This window comes from Manacus candei, unplaced genomic scaffold (assembly GCF_025592945.1).
Source record: "Manacus candei isolate 608988 ecotype Guabito, Panama unplaced genomic scaffold, ASM2559294v1 h1tg000050l, whole genome shotgun sequence".
Classification (NCBI taxonomy): Eukaryota; Metazoa; Chordata; class Aves; order Passeriformes; family Pipridae; genus Manacus; species Manacus candei.
In genome coordinates, this window is record NW_026138098.1 from 33,951,940 (window position 1) to 33,965,890 (window position 13,951).

Here is a 13,951-nt window from a genome sequence, read left to right on the forward strand (position 1 = left end):
GGCGGGGTCTCGCGTGGCGGGGCCGGGCCGGCGGGCGGTGCCGAGCCCGGCACGCTCCCGTCGAGCTGATAAGATAAAAGCGTGCCAAGGGGTGGGTGCGGGCGGGGGGGCGCACACGCCGCCCGGCCGGGAAATCCCCATTGTCTGCTGGCCCTATATATAGGGGCTTAACGGCAGTCGTGTGCCGACGGCGCAACCTCTCCTGCCCGCACTCGAGGGACCGCGGGAAGGGGGGAGCGGCGCGGGGCGCGCAGCCAGAGCCACTCTCCTGGCCCCGCAGCCTCGGCCGGGCTCAGCAGGCACAGCCGCGGGGGAGAGGGCTCTCCCGGGCCGGCCAGCGCAGGTTTGGCTTCGCAGGATGGCCCCGCAGAGCGACCGCTCGCCGGACGAAGGGCAGCCCTATTTCGGCGGCGCGGAGGACCCCACCCCGGCGGCCGGTGGGGGCTCCGCGGGCAGCCGGGACGCCTCGCCGGCCCGCACCGCCCTGGCCCCGCGGGAGGGGGCGGCCCGCAGGAAGGGGAAGGCGCGGCGGGGCCGCGGCAAGGCGCGGAACGAGGGGCTGCTCAGCAAGCAGAAGAGGAGCCGGCGCATGAAGGCCAACGACCGGGAGAGGAACCGCATGCACCACCTCAACTCCGCCCTGGACGCGCTCCGCAGCGTCCTGCCCACCTTCCCCGACGACGCCAAGCTCACCAAGATCGAGACGCTCCGCTTCGCCCACAACTACATTTGGGCGCTCACGCAGAGCCTCCGTCTGGCCGAACAGAGCCTGCCCGAGCCCACCCCGCCGCCGCCACCCCCCGCCACCGCTTCCCCCGGGCCCTGGGACTCGCCCTGCCCCGCCGCGCCACCGCCCGCCGCCCTGCGCCGCGGCCCCGCCGCCTTCCCTGCCTTCCTGTGAGCCCCCCGCCCGGCCGCTGTCCCCCCGCTTGTGGCCTTCAAAGGGCCGGCGAGGCGGGGGCTCCCCGCGCTGAGCGCCGGGGGGCGGCGGTGGCCCCGCTTCCCCCCTCCCCGTCCTGTCCCGCTCGGCTGAAAAGCGCAGCGGGAGAGGGCGGACAAAAACAAATCACGGTTTTGTACTCGTTAACGGTAAATTATATTAATTTGTCGCTATCGGTATTTATTGATTATATTTCGTGACAAATATGTATTTTGTATATAAGAGTATTTTTAGCAGCGGTGGTCCAGCTGTCCGTAGCCGCGGCTGTATTTTGGGTTTTCTGAAGAAGAAGAAGAAGAGGAAAAATAAAGCGTGTCGCGGTCAGACCTGTGCAACGCTGTGTTTTTTCCACCGAGGGCTCTCTGGGGATTTCCCAATCGAGCGCAGCCCGCGCCAGGGAGGGCAGGGCCGGCCCTGCGGGGGCTTCCTCGGGGCCGCGGGCGGTGTGCCCGGAGCAGCGGCGATGGAGAGCGGCGCGGCGGGGCCCTGTGTGCCTGTGTACACTCCAGCGTGTGCCCGTCGGGGCCCAGCGCGGATTTAAACCCGACCTCTCTTTGCAGGTGCCCTTTCCCACAGGGCTGCGGCCGGTCCTGTCCCACCGCCTCCAGGTGAGGCGTGCCCGGCTGCGAGGCTGTTTGGAGCACGTCCCCGGGGCACAGAGCTCCAACGCCTGGAGCGGTGCGGGTGCCCGGGGCAGCGCCTTCACAGGCCGACCTCATCTTGCCGGGGGCTGAGTTTAGCCAGGGCAGGCGCGGGATCGGGGGCAGCCGACGGAACCTGCAGCCCTGAGAGGGGGCTGGAGCGGGGAGGCGGGGGCTGCGTCAGGCCTCTTAAAAGCTCAGAGGTGGGAAAGGCACTACCTCCCACGGCACGGCGAGAAGAGAAGTCGCATGAATCCCCCGAGCCCTTCCTGGCCCTCTCCTGCCGGGACTCAATTTGTAGCTGGTAGATTTACGGCCGGGCCGCCTCCCCTCTCTGCGCTGCCCCGGCGGGGCGGCCGTCGCTAGACAAAGCGGCCCGCGAGGCCAAAAGCCCATTGTGATGCTAATTGTTCTTCGCTGAGCCCGTTTGCCCGCGGCAAAGAGACGCTATTGAGGCAATTTGTAGAACAAAAGAAATTTGGTTACTGGAAACAACGACGCACGCACAAACAGTCCCCCCCCCTTCAACAACAACCGCTCCCTCCCGTACCGCAATGAAAGAGGCGAGAGTGAAACCTGACCGGGTCCGGCATCCCGGGGGTCTTGTCCCGCCGCTCCTCCACCTCCCGCCCCGCCGATGGGGCGGCAATCACGGGGCGCCTCCTCCTTCCCCCCTTCCCCTTCCTCCGCGCTATCCCCCTCCCCGGGAGCGGGGCTGGAGTGGGGGAGACCCCCGGCTCGGGGAGGGCTGGGTGGTGGTGGGCGCGCAGAGCGATGCGCGGAGCGGTCCCGGCGCCCCGGCCCGCCCCGGGCTCTGGCCATGGTGCTGAAGGCGGCGGCGGGCACGGGCCGGGCCGGGGGCGCAGCGCTGTGCTCCCCTCGACGGGGCTCGGCCTTCGCGGTCTACCCCTCCCGGCACGGCGTGATGGGGAGCCCCTCTCGGTGCCTCTCCCCTGGGAGCTGCTGGAGTCAGCCTGGGGGCAGGCCGGCGCTGGGGTGCTGCGCATTCGGGTGGGCTCTGGGGGCCATCGCCCAGTCCTGCGGCAAAGGGCATGGCCCTAGTGCTAACAGGACACTTGGCAGCTCAGAAAACACATGGAGCTTGGTGCATTTTGGAGAAGCAGCGACCTGTACTTGTGCACTTGATCCAGCCTCGGTCAACAAACTGTCCCACGGGGAGGAGCTGCAGGTGCCTCACGCACCCGGGAGAAGGGAGCAAGGGCAGCCAGTGCTGACAAGCAAGGTGAGCAGATCTCACTTTTTACTTCAGCTTTTTGGAGATCTGCTCTTTCTGCTGCCTCCTGGGACCCGTCTGTCCATGCAGAGCCCCCTCGCTTTGCCTATTCACTGCTTTGAGAAGCTGTGCCCACTTTGCTGGAGAAACATAGGCCATGGGGCAAGGTTGAGGACTAAGAAAAGGCTGTGTATGCCTATCTCTGTGTGTACTGTTATAGTCCTGAACGTGATCTATCTGTGTCGTAGATCAGATAGGCAGAATGAAAGACCTAATAGTATTCCTCCCCCTTCCCCCATTTCTGGCTGAATTGTGTATTGTTTTCGTACTCTAACAGTCTGCAAAGTGCCCCAAGGTCTCTGTGTGTGGCCACAGGCAAAACACCGTCATTATTTGGGTGATAAAATCATTTAATGTTTTCCCTGCTAGTCCAGTTCCCCTCTGATATCTCCCTGCAGGAGGTATCATATTGCCCTCTCTATCTGCATATGCCGTGGGACCAAAGTGGATCACAACACACTCACTTACCTGTAAAAGTAGCATTTTTGCAAAAAATTGCAAAAGATAGCTCAGGGTCGGTATGGGCAAGAAAAGGAGTAAGAAGAGCACGAGGGCTCAGTGAAGAGCAGGTATTACAGAACTCCACAAAGATGTCTATACAGCTGATTTTCAGAAAGTGGTCACTTTAGTGGGGTTTACTGCATTGCTGATTCTTTTCTCTGGAGACTTAGGATGCTTCTGGTCTTCCAGCCGTAGGGCTGTGTGTTGGGGGTGGATGTGGGGGGGGGGGGGGGGCAGGCAGATTTACTACCTCTAGAGAACTAGTGACTTCTTTAGGGGCTTGAATGCACTTTTTTTTTCTTTGCCTCCACATTATTAGGTTAATCATTGCTTGAACTGGTTGCTATGGTTTTGGCAAACCCATGGAAACTTGATAATGAAGACTGAAAGACTCCTTTTCCATTTATCTTTTCTCTATGTTTAGTGCATGATGGTCTCATTTCTCTTGACGGGGCTGTCCCAGCGCCAGTGCCTGGCTTTTATAACCACGGCTGCTGTAATGGCCTCTGGACTTTTTGATGTGGAAGAAACAGGTGGCTGCTGGACCTCGACCGTTTCAGAGACACAGGCTTGTGCCCTCACATACTTGCAGGCAACAGGTTGAAAACCAACTTAGCCCGGGCCCTGGCAGGTTTGGTTGCTGAAATCTCACACCAGGTGAACTCAACTCTTATTTTTGCAGCCATGGGAAACCCTTTTTACTACAAGCTGATGTCTTCATGCCTCCAATATTCAGCTTTAGGTCTCTGTTTAGAGAAAAAGATCGTCTAAACATCGGTTTGACTTGATGATCTTAAAGGTCTTTTCCAACCTTAACAATTCTACAATTCTATGATTTTTTCAGTATGTAATAGAATAATTTGTTACAGAAATAAGGAGACTTTATATACCTGTCTACCTCTGGACCTTCTCTCTCCTCCATGGCTGCACTTTACTGCTGAACTCCATCTGTAGGGATATTCAGCAAACTCTGGCCACGGAGTCTCCTGCAACTTCCTCACCAATGCTCTGTTCTGCTCAAGGTTAAAATGGGGGATCGAGGACAAAAAACAGTTGAAAATAGACGCTGTAAATTATTTGAGTGGCTCAGAGAGGCCAGGCTCATTGTCAGGGCCAGGAAAGGGGAAACACCCAGGTCCTTTCCTCAGAGACAGACTCATCCCCCTCCTCCTTGCTCCTGGCTGGCTCCCTTGTGTCTAAAGGCTGGCAAGAAAATGAGGGTGATTCCCATAATCCCAGGGCAATTCCTTTGACCTCAGGCCTCCACTCTGTGCTCTAAATACGGCTTTAAGTGAGTTGCTTTCTGCCCTCTCACATTGTCTGCCTCTGACACTGCAGTCAGGTTTCCCGGAGGAGGAGGCTGCAAACCACTGCCTGTCCGCTCCACGCCACTGGGAACCAGAGGGGGCTCCTCCAAGCAGAGTAGACCCTCTTGCCTCTTCCAAAGGGCATCGGGGCACCCCAGTGTCCCCCAGCAGTGCTCCTGTGCTGGGCCATGGCAGGATGCCTGGCTGTGGCTGCACTGGCCGCATGTTTCTGTGTAGCCGTGCTTGCCGGCAGAGAAAAGGCGAAGAATTGGGATTCTTTCACATGATCAGCCTTCAAAAGTCTGCCTTTCCCCCCCTCCTCCCAGCTATAATGACAATCCAAAGAGTTCCTGATAGGGTTTTAAAAGATGCTTATTCATTCACCGTCCACCAAGCATGAAAATCCAGCTCATTTGTTCATTTGTTGCCATTCTTCGCCCAAACGACCCCACAGGGGCTGAAGCCTGTTGCCGAAAACTTGTCACTCACACTTTTAACTTCTTTTTGTTGTACTTCTCTTTATTTCATTCTTCTGGGTCCCTACCTCCGCCACCACCCCACCCTCTCCTCCGGTCACAAAGGCAAGTCTGGGAAGCTCTTTAAAGCTGCAGTGCCCTCTTTTAAAAATCAATACAAAAAAAAAAAAAAAAGCAATGGCTGAAAGGAGATCCCAAGTTTGTGTAAGGAAGGGGGAAACTCCATTGCATCTGCACTGCCTAGATGGGGAGGGCAGGAGGGGGTATGGCACCATGTCCCAGCACCCCCAAGCCACCTTCAAGCCTTGCCCGTGGTTCATGTGGTGCCCTCACCAAAAGAGCTGGGCCTTTCTCTGTCAGAGAAAACATAACCTGAGGGTTTAAGGGGCTTTTAAGGAGAGGGCAAAAGCATCAACCAAGCAGTGAGCTCCCTGAGGAGCAGCCACGGGCATGTCCCACAGTGTCCTCTCCTCTGCTCAGAGGCTTTTCAGCACAGGGTTGATGGGACAGCACTGCTTTCTAACGAGACCAACCCACTGCACATTGCCCTTTTGGAGCTGTGGACTTCACAGTGCAGAGGAAAAGTGCAGAAATCAATGTGTATTTCTATTTGGAACAGGGCTAGACTGTGCTAACTAACCTCTGAGCAGGTCCTATCTGCTTGTGAATCCAAGTCCTTGGCTGGCAAGTTAGACTCTTTCCAGCTTTGACTATTTAGTGATGCTCTTCCTTCCCAGAGGAGGAGGAGGTGCATGATAACACCCCCAGCATCTTTCTTCATTCCTGGACACACAGTGTGCTTGGGTGGGTTTTATGGCAAAAGCTCAGTGTTTGCTTTGCTTGGGTTGCCCTGCCTCCCTGGTTATTCTCTCACCTGCAGGGCTGTGAACTTTTCTGCTGGGAGCTTTCTGGCCCCTCTAAGCTCCATGCACCTCCAGAATGGAGTTTGCTGGGGCACAGGCAAGAGCAGGGTGCTGGGGGTGAGGCATTTGGAACCACCTCAGTGACCCCTTCATCGTGGGGCTCCTGCTCGGTCAAAACACGGGGCTTCCCTCCCTGAGGGGCACACAGAGGTTTTGTGCTTAATGGCCCCCACAGATGTTTCTGACCGCATTTAACCCTTGCAGCCAGGAGTTGTGCAGCTGCAGCCATGAAGAATCGCTGCCTTTTGTTTTCATTTAAACCAGAGCTATGACGCTTTGCTTCATTTTCCTGGGGCCTCAGATGTGATCTTGCCTGGACTTTGTGCAGCTCTGTCTGGAGCTGGCCCTGGCAAGGGGAATCACATCTCCAGCCTAAAAGCTGTGAGCAGAATGTGGGTTGCTCGCCCAGGGTCAGCTCATTATTTCAGAGAGAAACTGTAGGGAAATTATTTCCTCCTCCCTTCCCACCCTGTGTTTGTGAGTGGAGCTCACTTTCTCTCTTCCTCAAGGCACTGCATCCCCAGTCTTCAGTATTCAAATTTCAGCGGAAAAAGTTGCCATGAGTATGCCCAGCTATAAAGGCACCTGTCCTGCCCACAGCCCCCTTGCCAGGGCAGGGGCGATGGCAGGAGCTGAAGGGAAACAGAAAAGCGCTCTCTCTGTCACCTCCCAGGTACCAATCCATCATCCCCACACGCTGGGCACCAGGGCCCAAGCCCTCCCGCTCCCTCCCTGGGCAGGCTGTTTCAGGCACCGAGACCTCATGCCTGCGGGACAGGGGGAAGATTAATGGGGCAGGTGCTGGTGCCCAGAGCTGGCTCCTGCCCTGATAAGGTGGGAGCTGAGATAGCGCTGGGTCAATACTCAACGGTGGCCACCTGGAGCTGTGGCTGGAGCACCTGAGGGGCTCCAGGGAGGAGAGGGCACAGGGGGTCCGTCCCTCCACGCAGCCCAGCTGTGTCCTGTGGGAGATGCAGCTGCTGTACTCCACCGCAGGTCCCTGTGCTGTGCTGGTGGAGAGCCCCTGCTCCCGGCTGGACCCCCGGCCTCCCCCAGCCATCTGTTCCCCCTGCCCGCTCCCACCCATTGGCTTTCTCCACAGAGCCCAGCTCCTGGGGCAAAGCCAAGGTTCCAGCCTCCCCCACCGTTAATAATTCCCGAGGGAGTGCGACGTTCCCATTTATCACCCTTCCTTTAAACCCCAGCTGTTATTTATGTGCCTGCCCCCCTTGCCTTTCCCAGTGCGCTGCTATGCCCTTGCCACAGCCCGTGATGCCCCAATATCCCTGCATTTTGGCAGGAGGGGGGTTTGCATGTGTGTGAGTGCCACCATAATTCCCCCCACCCCCACTTTAGGCACCAGAGCTTGGAGATAAATGGTACTTCTGGCTGCACACATTAAAACCGTGAAAAGGCACCTGTTGCTGGAAAAACTGCAACCCAGAGTTATCCAAAACCTTTTGTGGTTTGAAAAAGCTGCTCTGGTAATGAACTCTGATGTGGTTCATTCCTTACCTGCTCCTGGAACTTGGTTTTCTTGAACATTTGGTGTTGGGTGGGTGCCACGGGAGGAGTCTGCCAAATTTTATTCCTATTTTCTTTGAGGGGCAGCGTGCTCCTGGCTGCAGGTTACTTACCCCTGCTCTCAGACTCTGTATGTGGGAAATGCCCCTGCCCTGCCCTGCTCAGCTCACATTGGGGCACTTCAGCTTTATTTCAGTGACCTGGGAGACTCATGGATGGGACCCTGGGGGTGCAAATAGCAACTCTATAACTACATTTTTTGGGTGCACTTGGCATCCTGCAGTATGGCCTCTGCAGTACCAGAAGAGGAATCTTTTGGACGGTTTTCTTATTTTCCCATGGTCTGTCCCTGCTCTCCTGTGGGATGCTGTGCTGTCCTGGCTGCCCCGCGCCGGGCTGCGCGGCCGATTAGGGACCCCCTTTGTTACCTAATTGGATTTTTCTCCCCTTGTTAGCCTGCAATGAAAATGTCACGGGTTGCAGGGAGGTGCCCATTCATCTCCAATTAAACTCGGTCGCCTCTCGGCCGAGCCGCGCCGCTATTCACCCCACAGCAGGCAGCTGCCGCTCACTGGGGGATGCAATGGGGGGTCCTGCGCCCGCAGCCGCCCCGTGCTGCCGGGGGAAGGGAAGGATGCCCGTACTTGGCCAAACACGTGAAAGTCTGGGGTCTGGGCAGCCCGGGTTCTCTCCCCAGATGGTCCCCGTGGCTTGCTGGGGGATTTGCGGGCTGTGCATGGCGGCGCGTTACCAGGAGGTGGTGCTGGGATCCTGCGCCCTTGGCCTTGGCCGGACACGGGCCAGAACGCCGGGCTTTGGGCGTGCGGCCTTTTCCAGGGAGCCATCGGCTGTAGGGGGCTGCAAGGGGAGAGGGGAGGCGATGCTGGGTCACAGGTGGAGAGAAGGGAGCCCTCCACAACGTTCCGGTGGAATAGCATGGTTCAGACCGGGAAGGACCCTTCCCCGGGAGCAACATGCCAGGGAAGTCGCAGAGAAGGACACACCACAATTTCTGTCTAGACAGCGGTATTTTGGGGAGGTTTTCGGTCCCGTGCTGCTCTGAGATTGCCTAAGCTTGCTCATGACCCCCCAAACCCCACTGGGGTCCGGGGGAGGGACCGCAGGCAAACGATGCTGCAGCCAGCAAGCGTTAGAAACGGTTTCTTAGCTGAGCACTGAGAAGTTTTTTGCACTCCGGGCTCTGGCAGGGTGTTTCATAAATGGCAATTAAAGAGCTGTCAGCCCCTAAATGCAGCCGCAGAGGGATATCCCGTCTGGAAAAGCGGATCTCAGGTCACGTTTTCTTGGCCACAAGGTGCCGGGAGCGAGAAAGAGCCGTAGAGGTGATGGGAAACGGGCTCTGCCGTGGGGTGGGCTCAAGCCGAGCCCTCGGGGCCGGCCAGGAGTGAGCTCAGCTACATAGGTGCTACATAGTTGACTCCTGTATGTGATGTTACCTAAGAAAGAGCAGGGGTTTTTTTGAATGCACCATATGACTGGAGAAGGTGAAATTATTTGCAGCAAACAATGGTGTTGATAACTTTTTTCCGTTCCTCGCTTTCCTGTGAGTAAACATCTATTCTTACTTTTATAAAAGCCTCCAGCAGCCAGGATTGTTTCTGCCCTGACTGGATGCCTCCCAGCCGGGGAAAGAGCTTTCCTGTTGCCTACCCAAATTCCTCCTCAGTGATCTGCTAAAGCCCAGGGCGCCTTTGCCTTTCCCTGAACTACACTTGCACCCGAAAACCTCCCTGACCTAAACTTAGCAAAAAGCAGATGAAAGAGCTCTGGGGCTCCCCAGGGAGAATTAATGATCTGCAAACAGATGGATACTCACAAAATGGTTTTTTTCCCTTGCTCTCCTCCCCTGTCTGCTGCTGACATATATATTTGGAGAGATGCTTGGAAAAATGTGCCCCTGGGTGTAGGATCCCCAAGAGAGCTTTGGGAGTTTGCAGGGGTTCATTAGCTCTGCAAGCAGGCGATGGACGGGGGGGAGGAGGAGAAGGGGTCCATGGGAGCATTGGGAAGGGAAGACTACTCAAATTTGAGTAAGGAAAGCCTTACTCAAATGGCTTTTGCCAGTGCTGCCTTGGAACTGGGATCCTCAAAATCCACCCTGTGGGAAAGAAAAACCAAGCAATGCAGGTGAGCTCCCTGCTGCCTTGGCTCACCGCATGATTCTGTCACTGGCCGAGCTGCGAAACCAGGCCTCCTGCTCTGAGATATTTTTATTGCCTGGGAACCAGGGTGAGGAAAGGTGTGGCTTGTTTTTATTTCCCCCCCCTTCCCTATCTTTATTTGGCCAAATCCAGGAAAATGCAGGGGATGTCTTACATTTCAGAACAGCACAACGGGCTCTGCTCTGCAGACGGCTCTCTACCATTCACAGGGCCACGGAGATGCTGCTAATCCTCGCCTTTCCCTCAAATTGTCATTTTTCACACCCCTTGTGTGAGAAATGCATGCATCAGGTTCCCTGGACCAGAAGGTGGGGGAACCCTGGGGAGCCCTGGCGGAGGCTGCACTTCCCAACTCCCGCAGGAAGGAGCCGCCCAAGCGCAGGCTGGTGCGTCACGGCCAGCGGTTTCTTGGCACACGCTGGGGAACCCCGAATCTGCTACAGGACAATACATCAAGAGGGTGAAGGGAAACAATAATATCTCAGGAAGCAGCCCAGGATACTGCAGGGAAGAAGCCTGATTTAGACCATTTCCTGGCCTGAAGGTCCATGCCATGGCATGGCTATCGCTGTCCTGTCAGGACCCATCGCTGGAGGGACTGAATGAGACAGTTTGCAGCTCCCTTCATGCTCCCTTAAGCTACTTATTTAGCTTTACTTTAAGCCAGTTATTTATTACTTCAGCAAGTTGCTCAGTTTTTGCATTTGCACTATTCCCAAGCAGGCAGTCTGGGTGTGTGGGGAAACCTGGGAGAGGTGTCTGAGGGGGGAAGAATACACATTGCTTCTAGCACAGGCAAAATATGCCTCCCATGGCCTGAGCTTGTCCTGTGACGTTTGCCACCTCTCTTTCCACCCGTCCTGGCTTTGACGTGGGTTTTGCCATGGGAGGGCAGCGTGTTTGTCCCCTCTGCTGCCAGCTCTGCTCGCTGCTCTTTGCCAGCTCCTCTCTTGCTGTTGCACCCAAACCACTGGCTCAGGTAGGGCCACGGCAGTGACCCGGCCTTGCTGCAGAGGGAGGGATTTGCAGAAAGCAAATTAAAAATCCGAGCAGCTGGGAGGGGAAGGGGTTGCTGTACTTTTCACCTTGGAGAGGTCAGCCCTGTAAAACACAGATGAGGGAACCCTGTGGCTTCTTGATTACTCTTGGTGTAACCCCTCCCAGGATAATCTCACCAGTGGAAACAGAGTTTGGCTAGGCTGGAGGTGGGGTTGGGAAGCAGTGTTTTTGCCATAGGGCATTTTGGAGTAAAGCCTTGCTTTCACCCTCAGAGCCCCGTGCTCCTCCAGGACACCTATAGGACACCTTGGAGGGGCATCAACCAGGCAGGGACTGTCTCAGTATTTTCATATTTCTAGAAGCCAGATTGTTTTCCCAATTCTTTTTATGTCTTTATACACACATAAAAAGATTTTTTAAAAATTTAGGCTAAAAAAAGTCTTGGCCATGGGGCTCAGCTCTCTCTGGGGCCAAACCACATGGCCTCCGTCAGAACAACCTGAGATGGGTTCCTACCATGGCAGAGCTCCCAGGCCAGCTGAGCAGGGTTAAAGCCTTCCTGGTTTGGAAAAAAAGAAATCAGTAAGATGGATGTATTTCAGCCATTTATGCACAGTAATGCGCTTTTGCTCTAGTATTTGTATTAAAATAGAAGTTAAGAAGCCCTTTCTCAACACTTATTATTCTTTATATGGCTTTCGTGGTTTTATTAACTCCAGTCAGCATTCATAAGTAGTTTTTTCCTTATTTTTCAGCAGAAAAATTTTTTCACCTGGACTAAATGGCTCTGCTCCTTGCTCTGTGGGAGCCTGGGGACTTGTAAAGGCTCTGACGAACCAGCGAGCTGGGTTTTGGGGGCAAGAAGCCAAGGGTTCCCTGCTGCATTTCTGCCTTGGGTCTGTGCAGAGGGGCTTCTCTGTGTCCCCAAAAGGCTGAGAAATGCTTATTGGCCAGACAGAGCTTTTCCTGCCACAGTGAGATGGCATGGAAGCTCCTTTGCTGTGGCAGGGATGCACCCAGAGAGGCCTTGTGCATTCCAGTAATTCCCCCCAATTACTTTAATTTCCATCCCCTCCCCTTTTCCGTAACTCTGCTCTGCTGCGTGCGATGATGAAAGGTATTTTAATTCCCAAAGAAAAAACAGACCATGGAAATCAAAGTCTCTTTTTAGAGCTTCTCGGAATCAGAGAGGCTGGGGGCTAATAAAATCCCGAGTTACGAAGTGCGGCGGGGGCTGAAACCCTCCCACTTGTCCCACAGCGAGGGAGGAACAGGGTCCCATTCATGGAGGAGCCATCTCCTTCGGGAAAGCCGAGAGGGGAGCCTGGTGATGTACATGGCATGGTGGGAAGGCAAGGAACAGGCTGGGCTTTGTCGGAGGTGCGGCAGCCCGGGCTGGGCGGAGAGGTGGCTTTGGTGACGCCGGGATGTGCCGGGCCTGGCTGGGACCGACGGCCCCGCAGAGGTGCCGGGGCTTCCTGCGGCAGGAAGTGCAGCCAGAGCAGCTGCTTTCCCTGCGCTTCAGGACTCGGCTGGTACCTGAGTTAAGCTTTATTGGCCTGGCAGGGCAAATAAAGAGGCTTTTTGCCCTGAGTCCCTGCCCTAGAGTTACTGCTACAGCTCAGCCTGCCAGCGAATCCTCGGATGAGTTTGGCCAAGGCTTTGGGGATGGGCAAAGTCTGTGGGCACTAATCCTGCACTGGATCCAACTGCCCAGAGGGGCTGGGTGCAGGATTAACCAAGGCACAGTGAAACACAATGCAAGGGGTATGTGCAGCACAGCGAAGGCAACTCTCTGAGGCCCCCAGGGATGAGCCCCAGCAGGGACAAGACCCCTGGGATAGTAATTAGTTGTGTCAGGTCTTGAGGGCACTAATTGGCATTAATGACCCTGGCAGCCTCACCTGGAGCCTGTCCACACCCATGGGCTGGCTCTATTTAAGCCCAGCCTGGGAGCATTATTCCTTCCTGCAGCTTGGTGTGGAAGGGTGCAAGTTTGGGGAGAGTGTTGAGCTCCTGCTCCATAGAGATGGGTCACCTGCTATGCTGAAGGCTGTTTCACAACTCCCTCTGCCTCCTACATCGCAGCTGTTTTGGAGATTAAAGCCCCTTCCTGAGTTGTTGGCATCCACCTGATGGAGAAGCAGCTTTTTGGTAGGAAGAGGCTGGGTGGGGAAAAGTCATCATGGTGTGGGAAGGAGAGGGTTTCATCCAGCAAATGTGTTTTTGGGAATGGTGAGCTGTGCCCGATGTGAGGCCAGCGGTGTGGGGGTGTGAGCAGGTGGGACTGGCTGGATCTTTCTTTTCCAATTCCCGGCTGTGCCTGTGCACACAAACCTCTGTGGTGAGGACACAAGGTCCAGGCTTGAAGCAGAGTGGCCTCACCTCTGCTGGCCCTGCTCTGCGAGGACATAGGGCAGGGAGGATGGGAAATAGCTCTTTTATCCATTCCCTGCCATCCACATAAATACCCAGGAGTGGTTTCCAAGTTATCCTTCCCTTTCCAGTGTGCTCCTCTGGGTCTTGCCTCGTGGGTGAGGAGCTGTGCTTTGGAGGCAGGACGTAGAGGTAAACTAAGGTAACATTGTGTAAGCTGGGTCAGTGTGATGATTCTGAAGTTGCTAAATTACTGCAGGTTATGATATCTCACTTAATGCAGGAGATTTACAGCACATCAGTTCATATAACTGTCTTTCCAGAGCCTTCTCCATCTACCTCTTCTTCCCAAGCAAATCCATTCCCATATATACACTGCCACACCCCAGGCAGTGCATATATGGGAATGGATTTGCTTGGAAAAAATGTTCTGTGCACTTGAGAGCCCCAGGGGGTATTTATTTTACTTCAGTTTTTAATTTTAGGACATGATATTTTTCTATATTCTGTCTTTGTTTTTTTTGTGGGTTTTTTTGGGTTTTTTTTCAAATTTGGCATCAGCCAAGGAACATTGCCTGGCCACGCTTTGCAAGGCTGAGTGTGTCTCTCCTGGCATGGGGCTGCTTGCTACAGCAATGCTGGACAAATCTGTCGAGCAGAAGGTGGTAGAGGAGGACTTAACTTTTAAAACACACACACAGCATGCATGCAAAATATTCCTCCCTAATGCAGCACCTGGGATTTGGGCAAATGACAATAACAGTGGTGGGGCTGTGTGGGATGCACG

General features: G+C 55.3%; 1 protein-coding gene across 1 annotated transcript; it reads left to right on the plus strand.

Moving 5' to 3' along the window:
* Positions 1 to 358: 358 nt before the first annotated feature.
* Positions 359 to 1,033, plus strand: NEUROG3 (neurogenin 3). Its single transcript, XM_051800350.1, has one exon. The coding sequence runs from the start codon at positions 359 to 361 to the stop codon at positions 899 to 901; it is 543 nt and encodes a 180-aa protein (XP_051656310.1). The 3' UTR covers positions 902 to 1,033.
* The last annotated feature ends 12,918 nt before the right edge of the window (positions 1,034 to 13,951 follow it).

Bases quoted from the DNA above. Each gene is read 5' to 3' on its own strand.
- NEUROG3 (XM_051800350.1), top strand. From the start codon at position 359: ATGGCCCCGCAGAGCGACCGCTCGCCGGACGAAGGGCAGCCCTATTTC.